The 20709-nt window shown below is 30.6% G+C and overlaps 1 protein-coding gene and 1 long non-coding RNA gene across 5 annotated transcripts in view; both read left to right on the forward strand.

Moving 5' to 3' along the window:
* Positions 1-11041, forward strand: part of LOC111632667 (Golgi reassembly-stacking protein 2-like) — a 46702-nt gene extending 35661 nt beyond the window's left edge. For 3 of the 4 annotated variants that reach the window (XM_023377162.1, XM_023377163.1, XM_023377164.1), the window contains 5 exons: positions 2799-2886; positions 2978-3043; positions 3110-3250; positions 3357-3426; positions 10655-11041. In XM_023377162.1, coding sequence (XP_023232930.1) covers positions 2799-2886; positions 2978-3043; positions 3110-3250; positions 3357-3426; position 10655 — 366 coding nt within the window. In that variant the 3' untranslated portion in view covers positions 10656-11041. The remainder of the gene's footprint in view (positions 1-2798; positions 2887-2977; positions 3044-3109; positions 3251-3356; positions 3427-10654) is intronic. The other variant, XM_023377166.1, reaches the window with a different exon arrangement.
* Positions 11042-14787: 3746 nt separating this feature from the next.
* Positions 14788-20709, forward strand: LOC111632672. Its single transcript, XR_002757903.1, has 6 exons — positions 14788-14900; positions 15593-15639; positions 17352-17384; positions 17464-17484; positions 18497-18574; positions 20151-20709. It is a non-coding gene; the product is annotated as an uncharacterized LOC111632672 (long non-coding RNA).

The following is a 20709-nucleotide window of genomic DNA, read 5'->3' on the forward strand; positions in this document are numbered from 1 at the left end:
TTTGCATTTTGTCTCCTTTTGCTTTTCCATTTATGCATTTTCTTTTGCTTCACCCTAGTATATTTAAATTGCTGTCCTTCATAGTGTCTATTAGTTCTTCAACTTTCTCTGTTAATGACATAATGTGNTGGAGACATCATTAATATAAATATAATTTTATGGACGTTAAATAATAAATGGTTTTTAGTAGGTCCGCTGCTCGTTTAAACTCAACGGTTTGTACAATATCTGCTATTGGTCTAGATTTGACCAATCCTGTCACGACACGAGTCGGTGATGACATTTTACCAAATTATACAAGATTTTTTAGCATGTTTGTACAAATACTGTCTCAATTTTTTCACCATGATAGAGGAATCTGAACTGTAGGAACCCGTGTTATAGAGGGGTCGACTGTATTTTAAACTAAATAGATTTAAAATGGGATTAAAAATTGCAACCCAGCATTGTGACAATGTCATAATAAATAATTGCTTGTTTTGTTTTGCATTTTGTCTCCTTTTGCTTTTCCATTTATGCATTTTCTTTTGCTTCACCCTAGTATATTTAAATTGCTGTCCTTCATAGTGTCTATTAGTTCTTCAACTTTCTCTGTTAATGACATAATGTGTAGAAATTAGTGATGTAACGAATATTCGGTTACTATTCGGTATTCGGCCTAAGGCCGAATATACTATTCGTTACAACACTAGTAGAAATCCAATAATCTGAGTTGCTTTCCATTAACTTGACCAAGTTATCATTTTCTAATAAACTATACTCTCTGAATCTTTTTTAGCTGAAGAAGAATCCACTGCTAGCTTGCTGGGTCTGTCACAGCTTTACCAGAGCCCATTAGCCAGACATTTCTGGTTCCTTCTGAGCCTTGCAGTAGCAATGATGATAATTGGGCTCACATGATCCTCACTTATTCTTATGGCTAGGAAGTTGATACTTTGATATTTATATAATAGAGACTGCCCAGTTTTTCAGTTTAAATATTAATACAGTAGAGCGTCGATTTTNTGATAGTTATATCATTGTCATGCACTATGACCTACATCACTATATCCAATTCTCATGAAATAACTTTCAAAATACCAATAAGATACTATATATTTCTGTTATGATTGCAAAGAAATACCATAATATCCTGTCTCCAGTTCAAAACATAAGAATGAAACAAAAAGGCATAACTATGTTTTGAACTGGAGACAGGATATTATGGTATTTCTTTGCAATCATAATGGAAATATATAGTATATTATTGGTATTTTGAAAATTATTTCATGAGAATTGGATGTAGGGATATTGGTTTTAGTAGATGATAATGATAGTTATGGAGCAGTTCACTTTCAACAGTGTTCTGCTGAATGTTTCTGCACTTTAGGTAAACCATTTGTAATTAATTATTTATCGTTGTTATACATGCTAACTATTTAGTATGCCCCGATGCCTGCATTGGGCCTTTTAACTGGTGATAATATAAAAGCTGAATTTTAATTAATATTTTCAATTCTTCATTGTATTTACAGTAGAGCATCAATTATCCGACCCCTGATTAACCGTCACATCAGTTAACCGACCATTCTAGTCAGCAAATTTCAAATGTCTGCTAGTGATGTTGCGCTACAATATTTGGCTATGTCTTGGATGCTTTAATATTATTTTTGTTAAATTTTTGCATGTTTTAGCTGGCAACACTGGCTCGACCATTGAAGGGAGGCCAGTATTTAAACGAGACTTAATTTTCTAATTATGAATGGTTATTTTATTGCTCGTAAAACAAACAATTTAAAAATAATTTTTAATGATGCAATAGCGACGATTATTATTTTAAAAAAAAAATTGTTTGGCTAAACATGGTTGAAAATTCAATGTGAAGTTGGTTAATAGCAATATCCTAATATACTGTACTAATAATGTATTTTTTTCATTCTTTTCGGTTATCCGATTTTTTCAGTTATCTGACCAACCTGAGTCCCCAATTGAGTCGGATAATCGATGCTCTACTGTATTTACAGTTTGAATAATGCATAAAAATCTTAATTATTTTTACTAAAACTTTTTGAAAGCTGCTTTTTATAATTGTTTTATCACCTTGAAATAGCCATGCTTTTTAAAAATGTTAGTTTCAAAATAAACTTTCTAAATAACTTTCAATCTTGACATTGTTATTCTAGTAACTGTCAAATTTATCTAGCTTTTCTCTAGTAATTGGACTGCAATTTGAAAAAATTGTAGATCTAAAAATAAGTTAGTTTCAAAATAAACTTTCTATATTTTTCAAAAACTGTAAAGGCTTATAATTGCTTTAAGATTGATAACATGAAGCAGGAAGATTCAAATTAGTGAAAATTCTGGAATTAAGAGAATATGTTAAAAGAATTTAGTAAAAAATTTATAATTATAAAGGTTATAACTTGAAGATTTATGTTTAAATATAAACATCTCAAAACATACAGATTAAAGTTATCAGAATTAGCAGAACTGACTGCAATAAGTAAATCCTATTGTATATTATTCAGATTCAATGTAGATGATAAATTCAATTAATCATATTTCAAACAGACAGATAATCCCAATTCCATGAAAATTTTTAAACTCAAGTATACGTGTATTATGCAATAGTCTTAATGAAAAGAAATTGAAATTTAAAGTATTATGTTAAACAAATAAATTAAAAAGACTTTAAAGACTGTATATTTGTAATTCTTACATGAAGATTTAAATATAAAACAAAAATTTTTTCTTGCATTAAAAGAATATATTCTGTTCTTGTAAATAAATTAAAATACATCTACTGTCAATTTTTATAGGTTCCATTAACAACTGCAGATGTAATCCAAGGGGTTAATGCATTACATCTAAATGAAGAAGCAAAATTAGATACACCATTGAATCCAGGTATAATATCTATTTAATATTTCTTAGCTGAAATTAAACAATTTATATATATATATATATATCTCATTTAGATATTTATTTTTAATTTCAGTTCCAATAACAACTGTACCACCAATATATCCAGTAGAAAAGATTGAAGCAAATTCTGATATAGGAGGTATGTTTTATAAAATCATAATTTAAAAAGTTGTTGTTACTCTCTCTCATTTTTTAATATTTGTAGATCAAACAAATATCAGTTCATCAGCAGTTCCACTTACAACTGCTTTGAGTTTGCCAGGGATGCCTGTTATTACTGTTAGTGCAACTTTAAATACAGATACTTTGGCTAATTTGACATCACCTTCAGCACCACCTTTACCAGGTAAACTTTTCTAAAGAAATATTTACCATGAATAAAATGTTAAAGTAAATTAAATAATTTTTAAGAATTAAATACCCACTACAAGATTTTTTCTTGTAATGTTAAGGACTTCACCCTGGTATAGACCAAGGGACATCAAGAATAACTTTACCAGAAGAAGAGACTGCTAAAGTGTGGTAAATTAGTCAATATTAATCTCACTGCATGAGGCTGAATAACTGTTATATATTTTATTTAAAGCAAGCTATGCACTTCAGCATGCAGCATTCATTAACAACAGTTTATTTTTACATTACTAATCATATTGTATTACAGTTTTGTCAAAATACAAAATCACATTATTAGAACACTGTTTTTTTTTTAAGATGGTAGTAAAATTAAAATTGTTTGATTTTTTTTTAAATATCTAAAAATTTTGATAATATATTTAGTAAAAATGCATTTTTAATTTGCTACTAAAATATCTAGAAATCTATAAAACTCTTTATAAGCATTTTTAGTTTTAATCTTGAAAAAGTCTTTCATCTTAAACACTGGTTTGAAAATAGACAGATTTTTATAATCCAGTCATGTCCTAACCTAGTTTAACCATTCTCATTAAATTTAGAAATCACAAAAGAGAAATAAAAAAAAATCTCACAAAAAGTTAATTTAGTTCCATAATAAGCAAATTATTGGTACTGTAATCCCAACAAAAAGTAATTTTATATCAAAAGGATCTTACCTATCTACAATGTTTTACTTAGGAATTTTGACATTGCAAGACATTGTAATAATGCATTCAAAAATTGTTAACACTGATCTTTAATGTGAAAAACATGATATAAATATAAAATTTCCTTGAGATAATGCATTTCTGGATCTATAATATATTCTTAAAAATATTTTTATCTCATCAATAACAAAGAAAATAGCTGCTTATTGCATTATATACTAATATTTTTAACACTACTTTTCTGGTGAAAAAAATAAGCAATCAAGTAGATTATACCAGTAGTAAGGAAACTATGGAATTTTTAAAAAGACTTAATTATAGGATTAATAACTTATTTTTTGCCTGTTACTAAAAATTATGGAACTTCAAAGGAAATAGTAGACAAAATTGTAAACAAATAATAGATTGATAACCTACAAAAATTAACAGTAGCAAAATAATGATTTAAGAAAGTTAATTCATATTATTTAAGAATATTTTTTATCTATAAATATACAACTCCTAGACAAGAAATTAAATATTCACCTAACTGAAAGTTTAGTGTACATTTTCTCATGAACAACAAAGAGTACAAAACTTTTTTGACCTTACATAAACAAGGTCTATGTATATTTATTATACCTATTAATCAGACAAATTAACTCAAACTTTTTTTGTTAAAAATGGAAATGAAATGACAAAAAATTAAAACATCCAAACAAACAACCATAAAAAAAACTATATTATAATGCAAATTTCCATATTACTGAGCAGTGCAATAAAACAGTACAACTTGGAGCATAAGTGTGATATCAGTGACAGAACTAAAGATATTAACATAGCCTTATCAAAGTAGGAAAAACACGAAAATAACTTGCAGATTATGTAAAATGCTCGCAGCCAACAGTCTCTAGAGTACTGAAACAACAAAACTGTGTTCAAGTTTTAACTAATAAACACCAGAAATGTGGACTTAAATGAGGGATGAGAGAAACTTGAGAAGAGTTGTCGGGCAAAACCGCTTTAAGAGCATTAAGCACATGCATGCACAATGGAGAGCAACTGGACTGACTTGTTAGCAGCCGAACCACGTGCCAAAGGTTGACCGACTTATACTTCAACTTCCGTGTTCCCAAGACAAAGCCATCTATGACAAAAAAGCAACAACAAGCAAGTGTCAGATGTTGCACACGAGCTTCTCTCCGCATCAAGACAATTGGAATAACATCCTTTTCAGTGACGAATCTCTGTTTTGTCTCTCCTGTAGTGACCAAGGCCTAAATGTATAGAGAACAACCAAAGAGGTCTTTGGAAAGGACTGTATGAAGAGATCCATGAAGTTTGCATTATCTGTCATGATCTGGGGGTGCATGAATGCTAACGGCGTAGGATGTAAGACAACTGTGCATTCTTTGGGAACATGTCAATGCACAGACTTATCAAGACATCTTAGAGACATTTATGATACTATCAGCAGAGGATTTAATTGAGAAAACATTTCTATTTCAACAAGATGGAGCATCCTCTCATACCGCAAAGTCAACGATACATTGGTTACAAAAATACCAGATTGCAATCCTGCCTTGCCCAAGCAATCACCCAGACTTAAACCCATTGAAATTTTGTGGAACAACAACTTAATGAACAGTGATCAACTTCTAAAGAGGAACTAATGACATACATTCAACACTGTATCAAAACAAATCTTGCTGAATTCATATCATTCTGTAATGAACTTAGTGATTTGTTGGCTTGCTTTGGCCCTTTGCAGTTACACTTGAAACACTAGCAATGTTCCAATGAACTGTGTGAAGTTATTTGTACACTCTACCAGTCTAACTGTAACTGATAAATGCTAAAACATTAGAAAATGCTTTAGCACATTGTGCTCATAAAATTAACGTTGTTTCTGTCTAGTATAATGAATTATATTTTCAGAAGTTTTTTAAAAAAAACTATTTGAATGGAGAAACCAAAACACAATTTTACATCCAGTCTTGATCTTTTGAGCCTTCTGGCTCATTTATTAGGCTAAAACTAAAAGTCTAAGAAATGGCCATTCCAAATTTGAGACTTTATGAATTAGTAGAATTCCAAATTTGTTCTAAAACCTTTCAAGTTCTAACCATCTGAGCAGATAAACTCCATGATATAATAAGTTTGCACTTCATGCCGACGTATACTATTATTAGAACACTTACATTAGTGGAGTTCTGGTTACAGAAATTTATCTGACTTTTGGAGAAAGGTTTTATCCGCTAGCACTTTCAGTAGTGTAAAACTACCATCTTCAAGCGGTACATAGAATTCGATAGTTTAAGCTTTCTGAACAATATTTCCAACGGTTCAGCTGATTATGGTTTTTGAATATTATTTAAGGGTTCTTACGTCATAGCGCATAGAAATAATGATAAATAAATATTAAAGTGAGAAATGTCTGTAAAAGAACATAGTTCATGCATTTATGCGCACCAAGGCAAAATAAGCATATGAGCAACGAAGGAGTATTTTTATCTTGAGTTGTTTGAAAGCTGTTATCCAAATTTGTGGGAGCTCAAAAATTGGGGAGTTGCATGGTATGGTAGTAGAAATGTAGAGTGTCTCCCAAATAAATAGCTCTTTTTGTTTGTTGCAGCATTTTAGTAATTTTATTTCGTTCCATAGAGGCTGGTAGTTGTGGTCGAGTACTTTCTATGGAACGAAATAAAACTATGCTCTTTTACGGACATTTCTCACATTTTATATAAACAGCAGAAATGATTACAGTCGACCCCCCCCCCTATAATGTGGTAGATACGTTCCACTTTATAAGAATTTTGCGTTGTAGGAATCCTTAAAAACATGAGCCAATCACATCCTGGCATGTGTGCAGTTTATGGACTACAGCTGTTTGAAAGGTTTTCTTCCATAAAATTAATTGATTTTAGACTAATTCGACTCAACATTTCCAAAACACACATAATATTTTTGGAATAATCCGTATAAACTATGCTATAAACAAAAAATTGTAGGATTACTCACTAAGTGTGCACTGTTCGACAACACCATTGCTTAAGTTTGTTTTCATCGCGGAGCAGCGCACCAAACAGTAGGCATTTTCTGATCAACGAATTTTTTGCAGAAAAATAACTTAACTTTGGAGACATCATTAATAGAAATAATTTTTATGGCTGTTGAATACGAAATGTTTTTTTCACAAGAAATGTATAAAATTACAGTACTGTATTAGACTTACAGTAGGTAATTTATATACTGTACAGACGATAGTAAACTCAACTTACCTGCCTAAACTCTCCGTAGTGTGTAAGTAGTGCGGCTGCTTGTCCACTATTGGTCCAGATTCGACCAATCCTGTCGTGACACGAGTCGGCGATGATATTTTACCGCTTTTTACGAGTCTCTTTTAGCGTCTTTATATGAATACGGTCGCAATTTTTTCGCCGCGATATACGAATCTGCATCATATGAACCCACGTAATAGGAGGGTCTACTGTATTTATAATAAGAGTTAGTAAGAGTATATATTTCAAATAACAAAAATGAACAATTAATCAAAGAAATTCTTTTTTCATATACATCAAATCAAATTCAATCAAATCTCCACCAAAAAATACTCAAAGTATATGTTGCTTACACTGATCACTTATTAAGAATGCCTGACAAGTCACTTCTACAGTGCTCACTGTTGGAAGCTACACCACACTGCTGGACAGACATCTTGTCTTTTATCTGGTTCTCAGTGTAGTCCACACTGCCCAATTTACATGTGTGCGGTATCACAGGATCAGTCACCAATTCAAATTAGTATTTTTTGCCTTTTTTCTTTTTAGCACATTGAGGGTTTATTAGGTGTTTCCATCCTCAAAAAAAAAGATCCCGAAAAGAAAATAACTATAACTAAAAATAATGCCGAAAACAAAATAACGATCGGACTTTGACTCCTTACAAAGTATTTGACAACATTTGAGAAAATTTTTTTATTATATTGAAATTAAATCTGAAATAAGACATTAATATTCATAATTCTTATCAATAATAGATTGATTGTCATTTAAAGGTAGAAAATGTGTATATATAAAAAAACTATTATAATGTCAGGAGGGGGGAAAAAATACTAAAATTATAGGAGTCAAGTTTGTTAATACTGTAGTAAAATGTTTTTTAGGACTTCTCCTTCCCATCTTCAAACCATAAAAATTCATATTTTTGTGGTCTGAAGATAGGATGGGGCAGCAAACTTCTGAAAAACATTTCACTAATAAAAATGCTAAATCTATAGGAGTAAGTTTTTTTGTTTTTCTTCTGATCTTATATTTCAGATTATGACAACTCCATTTATCTTTTGTNACACACACACACACACACACACACACACACATTCATTTTTATATATATAGATTACAGCAGAAAGTTTAATATTAGAACACTTGGACTTACTCTATCTAAATGCCCAAACAGGACAATTTGTCACACTCGGTTCAGTTTTCAGACTATTTTTGTTATAATTTGAATTTTTGAGCATCTTCTATTGAAATAATGTAGGTATAAACATAAATAAATGAATTTTTCATTGCATTTAAATACAAATTACATAGTAATAACAAGTTTTTCCTGCACACAAATTGCAGACAAACTTTTTTCACACTGAGCATCTGCGTGTTGATTTATTTGTACAATTTTTTTATACTTGACATTTATGTCTGTGAACTTCAGTGCAAATATACAAAAAATTTCTCAAACACATTAGATTTTGCCACAATAAATGCATGTGTATTATAAAAAGAATGCACATGCCAGTTTCTAGGTGATGCCTTGACAGAATATTGTATGGCCATTTTATCCACAATACCAACACCATATTTTGTGTTAAACATCCAAAACTGTATTATATTTTTACTAGACATAATAGAAATAATACATCAAGAGAACTCAAAACAATGACATTTTTTTCCTTTTTTTTCTGATAAATAGTCATTGTCAAGTCATCATTTTTCAATATTTTCATACTGAATAGAGGTTCTTTCCATGCTTTACAGTGAAAGGCATCTCTGCATTCTTTATTCATTGTTCCAACAAGACTTTTTTTTCTTTCAATTTATGGAGTTAAAGTAATTGTCCATGGTAATATTTTTATCAAACTCATTCTTTCCCAATTGTGATACAAAATGTATCATACTGTGTGGATATTGGAAATCCATTTAAGCAGTATTTTTTGGCCATATTTATCTGGCTTGGAGAGCATAAATTGCATAAATGCACATTTAGTTTTACTAGGAAAGAGTTAATCAGTTGTTATATTTGGCCCTGGCTTATTGCAAGTTTGACAGTTCTCAACGAATCTGTTCCATACTGATGAAATCAAGGCAAATTTATCATTGACATAAAAGGCACCCACTCACAACAATTCAAAATGAAGAAACCTCATTATTTTGCAAAAACGATTGTCATTCAACATTTACATATCTTTATTCTACAAAGGTGAAATTGCAATAAGTGCAAAAGTTAGTAAAAAGTGTGTGATCTAGCTAATTCAGTCCCTTGTTCAGAAAAGAAAAATATCTACTCTGATCAATTAGTCTGGCTCATTCAGAAAAATAGAGTACTTATTTAGCAGGGATAACAAAGGAATGAATCAAAAATATTCAAATTCAATTGGGTCAAAATAATTTAACTACTGAACACAAATACTACAAAGAAAACTATTTAAACATAGCCATTCACGATACATATTTAATAAATTAAATTGTTGCATTTTGTATTTAAAATAATTGAATTATGACAAAATACAAAAACATTGTAAAAAATTATTAAATATAAAATTTTCTTCATTTAAATAAAAGAACTGACATTTTAAATTTAATTTAGAGTCGGAAAAAATGTGTCGACTCCCAACTCCACAGCCCTGCATTGCAAATACATCTTATTTTGTGTTGGAGAATGAAATTGTCTCCCATTAAATGCCATGTGCTTCAAACTGATTTTTGTTTGGAAAAGCATCCAGAATGATGATTACTGTCAATAACATCCCAAACAATTTTATCCTGTTCAGTGTATTGATCATCAAACTCATAGTTGATTTCTGTATCACTTGGACTCATAATCACTGTTGGTGTAGAACACTGTGTAAGATACATAGATTCTAATCCTGGCCTTGCTTCTTATTAGTGACGTTAGCATCATCCTCTAAACTTTCAGATATACATGAAAGTAATTTTGCTTACTGTTTTGTATTTCTCTACCATCCAATTGATCATCAAAAATATTCTGTAATTTTTGATAATTTTTTATCTATAAATATACAACTCCTAGACAAGAAATTAAATATTCACCTAACTGAAAGTTTAGTGTACATTTTCTCATGAACAACAAAGAGTACAAAACTTTTTTGACCTTACATAAACAAGGTCTATGTATATTTATTATACCTATTAATCAGACAAATTAACTCAAACTTTTTTTGTTAAAAATGGAAATGAAATGACAAAAAATTAAAACATCCAAACAAACAACCATAAAAAAAACTATATTATAATGCAAATTTCCATATTACTGAGCAGTGCAATAAAACAGTACAACTTGGAGCATAAGTGTGATATCAGTGACAGAACTAAAGATATTAACATAGCCTTATCNAATTTATATTAATAGACAGTTAATTTTAGTAAATTTAAATAGTATAATTTTTTTAAAATGCTAATTTTTTTATACAGATGTAAAAATGAATGAAATGGAAGGAAACTCTCTGCCGAAAAGGTCAATGCCCCAACGTTTGTGAACCAGCAAAAAATTTGGGTAATCTGGTGTTAATGAAATATCCATGCAGCAAAATATTTTAGTTGGAATAGACAATTGACATTTCATTTTTATGGCATTTGACATTCATAAACGGGAGGAAATATATATATATATATCAAATGAAACACTGTATCGTTTCGATTTTTCTTCTAATTCAAAATTTGTATTATTCTAACTTATGTCACCGCTGGACAACTTCACAGAAATTCTTCCGTTTCTACCCAACGTCCATACAAAGGATTTGTTACGTGCCTGTGATTCTACAAAAGATTAAAAAAACAATAAAAGAAGTTTTGTTCGTACGTAATGTGGTATTTTTTATTATTTTATTGAGCTTTACACATTTAATTTCATAAAAAAAAATTATTTCATATTTGCAATAATAGAACAAGCTATCTAGAATCTCTATGTATTTAGAAGACAATGTAATTTTTTTTTACTATGGGAAAAAAGGTGATTGACGATCTTAAAATCATTTTATCTTGTAAAAGTATTTTATAAATAGTTGTATATAAATTTTTGAATAAACTTGTTCTGAAATTTAATTTATTAGTGTTATATCTATTTTTAATTTACCTAAATTCCTCTATTTCAATAATTGTAAACTTAATGAAATAAATACTTTATAAGCAAAATTGATTCCATGATTGTATTCAATAGGCTCATATTTAAATATATCCAAACAATAATTTTAAAACAAGGGCGCTATGAAAGGAGCAATCGTGTTATTACGTTAAACTGATTTGGGCCTAAATGCAGTACGTAACACATTCCAGAAAAAAAAATGTATATTTTTACAGTACAAGCAGGGAATGGTCCGGTTAAAGATGCTTAACTCAAATTAAATAACAAAACTTTATTAATACTAGGTAGTTAATTCGTTCCTAAAAACTGTTCTCAAACCGAAACAAATTTTCCCATAAACAATATATGGATTAAGTTCGAAAATCGAGGTTTGACTATACTATAATAATGACAATCTACATCAGTGTTTCTCAACCTCTAACGAATCATCTCCCCTTCAATAAAACCGTTACGTAGTATCGCCCCTTTCACTTCAAAATTCCGATACCGAGGGCCAGGGCTAACGCCAAATTCGTACTGCATTGAATAGACTAGTAACTAGTATAATGTTATTTGTTTAATTATTGTACGATATAACGAATAAAATATCTAATTAATCTTAATATAATGTTTTACTATATCGCCCAGAAAATTGTTTTTCGCCCCCCAAAATATAAATTGTTACAAATCGCCCCCTCAACATGGAAAACGCCCACATGGGGGCGATATCGCCCCGTTGAGAAACACTGATCTACATCAATGAGGACTTCAAATTATCCATTCGGATTTGAGGTTAGTTTGAACTGCCTTATTCCATTAAACAATCTGACAAGGATTTTTCTACGGAAAATTGGCCGTATTTAGGTGTTAAACACGAAGAAAACCTTCAAAACTCCATGTGTCCAGCATATTCGTCAGGCGCGATACCAGAATCAATAATTATCAGTGTGGGACTGCGCCTAAACAATAGTTTTGTTTTTAGTACTAAAAACAAACGAGAAATACTAAAATATTTCATCATATACAGTAATTCTATTATTATTTTTACTACAAATGTCAAGATAGATAGATATTAACAGGAGTCGAAGTACGATTCAGGAGAAACGTAGATCATAAACGTAGAAAAAGTATTAACTAGGAACGGTAATTCCCACTCTACATTGTGCCGTCGTAGATTTTCGAATGCACGCAATCCAGAGAAACGTAGAGTTAAAATTTTGCAGGCATATTTATCTATTTTTATCTGGACACGGGAAAACTAGGGACAGTTTCAAAAGTAGTTACAATTTTTGCCACTAGAATCCAACAGCATCACTGTCACACCAGCTTGAAAAGAACTGTTTGACAAACTTTCTGCCATTCTCACATCTCGCAATCGAGTTGTAACGTTAGCAACAGCAGAGTGCAACATGTCAGAACTAATTAGAATCGTTTCTCTCATTTCGTTTCTTTAGTTCTGATAATTTCAAGTAACCTGATTGCATTTGCCGTGAGCCTTCTTGATATGGGCCATGCCATGGCAGCTTACAGCCTGAATTATAAGAAGCTTACAGCCGAGAATTATAAGCCTGTTTTTTTTTTTAATTTAATACACTAGACAGAGACGTTGTACTTTGGTTATTAAATTATTTTTCTCAAGTGAAATAAAAGTATAACTTGTATTAATGTAAGGAAAGGTCCATCCTCCGCAGTCCATCACTCAAGTTTTTACCAATCACAGCGCTAGCTGATGGTGCTTTTGCTTAAAATGTTGTACAAAAAAATACACAGCTGGGAGAGAGTATTTAGTATGGACAGTACTGAAACTAGCGTATGCCACGGTTCAATAAAAAGATGATAATTTCATGAGGATGGCTGCCTTTAATTACAATTTTTTAAATAAAAATGAATGCATTTAGAGACTAATTTTCTAATACTGTATTAAACTATTAAATCTGAAATTATATCCTGACAGGAAGTAATTTAAAATCACTATTTGAAGCTTTAATTGCTTATTTAACCGGTATGTATACTTTTCTCAAGCTGTGTTATCAATATTTACAACAAATACAGATTTTTATTAATAGAAAAAGTATGAGAATGGCGAATATATTCTGAATTATTTTGTAAATTGCAAAAACTAAAATAAAATTAAAAACTAAGGCTTCTAACAAAAATTATGATGGATATATAAAATGTAGTCGAACGAATCGACTAATATCCTAATAATTTCATATAGGCTTTAATTCCATCGTATTTCCGTAATTCCGTTAAGCGCATTGCGCGGCTATGTACGTATTGCGATAGAATTTAGGCGGAGCTGGAAATAAAAAAATCCTTGCACTCGTTAGGTACAGAAGAGGCGATCTATATATCTTATAACAAGGCAAATCTCCATCGACTGCTTTGTTCTTGTGTTTAGTTCGTTTTTTGCGCCTATTTTCCGTTAAGCGCATGCAATGCTGTTTTTATTTTTGACCCCTGCGCCTAAATTCAGTTAAGCGAGCTCAATGACATTGAGAAAACACTGGCATAGTCACTTTAACCTCTCTGTGTATCGAAAACAAAGTCGTGGACCGCTATTTTTTTACATTTAAATGGAATCATTACATTTTTTAATTCCTCGTAGCAATTAATGGAAAATGGCAAAGTTTTATCAAAATCTATCGATCATATTTTAATAAAGAACACAATTCTATAAACCAAATAAGACTGGCTTCGCTAACGCTCCGCCTTAAAAATTATTAACTAAAAAATTTTATGAAAATTAATAATAATAAATATAATATTTAATTGGACACGGCATCTTTAATTAACAGTAAACAATTACAATATGTATTCCTTATAAGGTAATTCAAAAAAGTTTAAATTTGAAAATCTAACTTTTAAAAACTCCTGTGCTTTTGGTCGAAAATAACTGAAATTTTGCAAGGGAGGTTTGTTTATTAGAGGGACTGATGTTATTAAATTTTGGTGATTAAAGGTTGAGGGATGGGAGATAAAGGGGGTCGTATGCATCTCCAGGAATATCAGACTTAATGACGATTTTACTCCTTATTAGTATTTACAAACTTTTTATAAAACTCATTCTTGTCCTCAAAATTAAACTTTTTGCCATTTTATAATAAAAAAAAACATTTTATATTTTTAATTAATAAAATATCGTAACAAATGGCGCTACCAAATGATGCCAGGAAAGTTAAGTAACTCGTTGCTGTATTTTTTTTTATCGATTATTAAATAACAACAATATATAAAACTACTCAGTGCTAATTTCTCATTATAAACAATATATTTTAATAATATGATAACTACGCAAAAAATAATTATGAAATATATCTGGGAAATAGTCGAACATGCTTTTCTGATATTAATTTTAATTTTAAAAAAATTATACATGACTAAACAAATTTGTTCACTTGTCTCTTTTCATTTCCGTCATCTGTACAAATAAAATCATTAATTGGTCAAATAATAGCAGCAATAAAGCGAGGAACGTGGATTATCATCATCATCAGGAGCACTATAAATTCTATTTCGAAGTACAAACTTCTTCAATATTCATCATGAAGAAATTTGCAATTCGTTTGTGCTTTGCTCTCTTGGTAGTTCTACTGGGTAAGTATTTTATATGAACAAATTCATATCTTACTTTTAATATATTATTTATTGTACAGTTTCGTAAACAATCTAGACCAGTGATTCTCAAACTTTTTCGATCCACCGCCCCCTTTGTTCCATAAAGTTATACCCAACGCCCCCTAACCCATTTTCTCTTGTGTGAGAAAAGGATTGGAAATATTCTTAGGAAAACTTTTTTATGAATCTCACACTTTGTGCCCTTACTGTACATTGTTCTCATCATCTGGAAACCATTAAACGCAATGTTTCCTCTTATCAGCCCCAATTTTGCCTTCGGTCACCGTTCAATACCCTGACTCTATCATAGATCTATTCATCGCGCCAGAAGGGGGCGTTATTACTTACTTTGAGAAACGCTGAGCTAAAATAAAAGTCAATGTGTTAGAAATATTCAAGTTGTGACCTTCAATAAAAAATAAAAAATATATAAAATGTCAACATTTTATATATATTCCGTCAAATTTTTATATATAGAATTTGTCTGCCGTCGCCCCTCTATATTTCCTTAACGCCCCCCAATTCTCTTTGAGCCTTCTACTGCCCCCCTGAAAGCCTCCAGCGCCCACAAGGGGGCATTATTGCCCACTTTGAGAAACGCTGATCTAGACTATTTGAATTTTATGCTATTAGATATTAAAACTAAATTCTTAAAAATATATATATTTCAGTTGTCGACGCTGTAATGGCTTATAACAATGAAGCATCGAGTGACTCGGTAAATTATTTTTTCATAAATTTAACCACCTTCAGTTCCAAAGCACTTTTTACAGCACCACTCCCTTTCACCTTTTTTTTTCTAATTTCTAATTGTGTTTCCCCTCTGTTGTTTAAAATTCGGTACTAGGAACTATGTATTTGCAAACCATTGTTGTTATTAATTTTTTCTGTTTTCTTTTTTTTAACTTTATAATTTCTGTGTTCATAGAACCTTTTTTAAAAATTACTTTTTTGGTTTTTTAATTATTTTTACGGAATCTTTAACTATTCCTCAATTGTTATTGTTGCATTGTTTTCATATATATATAAATACAAGGAGTTCGGTGTTTGTCATCAATCAAATGTCACATACACCTAATTTATATTTCGCTGGTATTATTCTTAGCGTGAGTTTTGAAATTTTAAAACATTTGAATAACATTAATTTAAAGCATTGAAACCAATCTTTATGAGAAGTTATAACACATTTAATGTACAATTCCCGATTACATCAGATTGAAAATGTAGTAAATATAGGCATCTTTCTTTACTAAATTTTTGATTGATATTCGAAATTTTGTAAAATTTTATGTAATAAATTTCAAACAAAATCATGTAATTGGAAAATAAACAATTTTGATGCATTTTATATATGCAAATAACTTATATAAACCTTAGATGCATTTTTAAATCAAAATATTGTACACTTTTACGTCAACCTGACGTCATTTTGTCATTTTCTCATTGTAAAAAAAACTAAAAACGACGTCACATTGACGTAAAAGTGTACAATATTTTATTCTAACAAACCGAATCTACCTGTTACTTTATTTAAATATTGCCGACACGTTTATTTTCATTAAGATTTTTTAACGGAAATTTCGTTTCAGATAATATTTAGCAAGTTTATTTAGATTTATAAAATATTTTCTTATAATTACACTTCAACTTACATTTTACAATATTAAAATTTAAAAGCGGAATTTACGAATTATTCCAATAAAAATTTTAATAAATTAATAAACTAATTTATAAAAAAAAATATTTTAAGTTTGTTTAAAATAGCCGAATTTCTTTTTCCATGCGATCCGCTGCCCGCAATGTGACACTGGAAACTCTACAATACGGCCGTAGCCCCAACCTTACAGATGAAATTATTAAAATAATAAAATGAAATTTTAATAAATAAATAAGTCTAATGTATTGAAAATTAAATTTGAAGTCGATGGCTAAAAATGTTGTTGTTCCATATAAATTTTTACTTTCGGCGAGTTCTTGTCTCAAAGATATACAGAAAAGACCTTTCTGTTTTTTGTCTGCGACCCGCAGACCTTAAAACTGTATTTGGTGGCCCGACTTTTTTAAAAACTTTTTCTGTCCTGTGGTCACTAAGAAGGATTCTTTTAACAAGCCCACTATGGATTCGGCCAAGCTCACAATGGGCTGCCAGGTGATGAGGGACAATGGCGACATATCCGGTTGGACTACCCCCAAAAAATTTCCTGGGGACTTTTCGACCCAACTGTCCCGGGTTTCCCAGAGCGCAGGCCATCCGGCTAATAATCTTATATGAGTTTGATACCAATGATGTAGACAAATAATTTCTCTCTCTCTCTGTCTAGGTTGATATTTAAACAAGTTTAAAATAATTATAAATAAGAAATGACTAAAGAATTTTTTTCTGATTATTTTGTATTAATAATTGAAATGTTTTATTTATTCTAATTACAGAGTGAATCATCATCAGTTTCAGAATCAAAAGAAGTAAGAATATTCTTTTAATTCAATCACAATAAAGTTACTAATTATTAAGAATTTGTTATTAATGAGAACTTCATTACAGGTTCACGGTCGTAAAAAAAGAGTATGAAAATTTCATTTTTTGTATTCTTAAATATTTTATTTTCTATTCTTTTTTAAGTATAAATATTAAATAAATTACTTATATAGTAACTGTACCAATTATTGTAGCCACTTAATTATTGTGTGCTCTTGTGCACAATGCGATGAACAACAATAAAGCAAACAGCCGAAAAGAAGCACTAACCATGTACTGTACACAGTACAGTACTATAGACAGGTGGATATGAGAACGGAAAGCGCACTGCGCTTTTATAGCAAAAATGTGAAAACAGTGACAAATAGCGCGCCAAGAAAGTGATGCCTGTTCTGCCCACCAGTACATCCGATTTTCACCCATTAGACGGTATTAGTTGCATCGGAATTGTATAGTCGGGTGCCATTTAGCGGAGCGAAGACTCCCAACTTAGAGTTGTAATATGAGAGTCAGATCAGAAGACCAAGAAAAAGAGGAATGAAATTAATACAAGTACCTGTATAACAAAATGAAATTTATTGGACTGAAAAGTTAACAATATTTGTATAAAGAATATTGACATCGGTGGCTAAAAATTTAATGTTTACAACACTGATCTGCAGCCAGTGTTTAAACAGTAATAAAATTAACATAACAATAATGTCTTGGGACTTTCAAGCGTTAAAAGAAATTCAATAGAAAAAAATTAAAATGTCTTTAAAAAAATCGACTTCACCGGAAAAAAGACAATTTATTCCTGAAGTGGTTGAAAGGGCGTGAAGACGTTTTAGTTGCTTTTAATTTTTAAACATTAATGTCATCCTGGCTAATTAGAAAAGAACATTATAGCTCACCAATAAGACTTTTCATTTTCAGTTGCTTTCAATTAAAATAATTAATTAATTAGTTAAAATTGAATTAATTACAATATCACTTAACTGAAAGTTAGAATACAGATTAATATAAAAAATCTTTTATAAATCAGAAATAACGAATGAAATGAAATTCATAATTGAGACATTTAAATTATAGTATTATAAATTTTATATTTTAATCACAGAGCGATCCCGCAAATCACGATGGCGGTGACGATGACATTGACAGTGACAGTGACAGTGACGACGACTAGGGCGATGACGTAAGAATCTCAAATATTCTTTGAACAGAATTATTGTTATTAAATTTAAACACTATGAAGCTTGAAAAAGTAGCAATTACAACATTTCTTGATAGCGGCCGGGTGGCCGAGCGGTCAAGGTGGCAGCCCACCGCTCTGGGGGACCCGGGCTCGAATCCGAACGGGTCGAAAAATCCCCAGGAATTTCTCGGGGGTGGTCCGTTCGGATATGTCGGGTCCCGTCCCTCACCACCCGGCAGCCCCATTGTGGGCCTGGCCGAACCCATAATGGGCTTGCAAAAAGAGGCCCTCTTAGTGCCCACAGGGCGGAAAGAGTTAAAAAAAAACATTTCTTGAAAAAAAACTTAAATAGGAAATAGTTTATAAAAATCTTGAGAGATTATTTTATTATTTTTAACGCAAATTACAATTAATTAATCATAAAAAGAGGTATTAAAAATAAGTAACGATTCATATTTGATAGGCGAAAGTTTAGATGTTTATGAAACCAAAGGGATACTTAAAAAGTTGACTTTAGCTTTGAATGCAAATAATTAAATTTACTTGAAAAGAATATTTTTTATTAGTTGGTTTACCAATAGCTTAACTTTGACCAGTTCCTGAAAAATTTTGAGATTTCATTCCTACAGCAAGTATAAACCTTGGAGTACTGAAGAAAGAAGTAGTGACGATATCAAATTTCTCTCGATTCCGATTCTTTTGAATAGTTTCTACAATTTATTTTAGTTTAGAAAAATCAGCAATTTACATTATGAATACGATACATTCATTAATTAATAAACATCAAGCTTAAGAATGGAAAACTACTGGGAAATCCAGAATCAATCTTTCGAAAGAAACCCGAAAATTCTCCCTTTGTATGTGGATAGGAGTGCTTTTATTGTGTAACCTTATTTCTGATAAAGTTAACATTGCAACTCTATCCTGAAAGAAAATACAGATAATTTTTTTTACTTAAAAAAAACTATCCCATCGTGTCACTTAGGGTCGCCATCTTTGCAAATTGCTTCGTTGGTCGACGCGATAATCGGGAGCGAAGGGGAATGTAAATAAGGATATGCGCTTCTTTTTTCTCGCTTCTCGAATCGGTTTGCCTTGTAAATGCTTTAATTCCATCGTATTTAACATTAAATGAGGTGTGGAAATGATGCAACGTATGCCGAACAAACATATCATAGTCATGAATTAACCACTTTTTGAATTCATTCACTGGAGCTATGAATGTTTAGACTGTCTCATATTGAAAAATCAATGTCTAAAACTCAACAGCAGTAAACTTATCGCCAACAATTATTTTTAATATAAGATTTTTTAAAAAAAGAGCTCCATTAATGAATAAGCCCAATAATGCCTTAAATCTGCCACTGATCCCAAGCGAAATTATTTAGAAAGAATAACCTTTTACTTTCAGGAGAACGTTTTCGCCATTTACTTAACAAAATTTTATTTAATAATTGTACAATGTATTTTAAGATAGCATCGCTAATTTTTTTGATAAGTAGAATATCAAAAATATCATATATACATATATATTATTATTTTTTAACGTTAATTTTTATTTTATTTACTTTTCTAGATAAATAAATCAAATTCCTGAGTAACAAGTGGATGATGATAATGTCTTTTTTTTTTGGTACTAAATGATAATTAAAGTTAATGAGCAAATAATTGTTGTTTACTAATTTTGTCAGATCTAATTTCAAACGATTCTAATTAAAAACACAAAATAAAATTTATATTAGAAATATGAAACAATTACCTTACATGAATCAGAATGAAAGATAATCATGTACTGTACATCATTAGGTTCTTTGTATACTGACCAAAACAAAAGGTAATGATATTTGCTACGAAAGGTTCCTCCAAAATGATATTTAACAAACTCGGGCCCCTATATAATGTTGATTTGTTTACTTCTTTTATTTAATAATAGTCTTATTTTCTATAGGGCCTAGGTCCCCATTACCCTTTGGGCAGCCCCTTTATTCCATAGAATACAAAACAAAACATTGAAACATAATGGTACAGTTCATAACTGCATGTTTCAGCGGATTACAACAATAAAAAATTCAGCAACGAGTTGCTTAATTAACTTTCCAGGCAACATTTAGTGGCACCCACCCATCTATTATGAT

This window comes from Centruroides sculpturatus, unplaced genomic scaffold (assembly GCF_000671375.1).
Source record: "Centruroides sculpturatus isolate CEXI.00-Female unplaced genomic scaffold, Cexi_2.0 scaffold733, whole genome shotgun sequence".
NCBI classification, from domain to species: Eukaryota; Metazoa; Arthropoda; class Arachnida; order Scorpiones; family Buthidae; genus Centruroides; species Centruroides sculpturatus.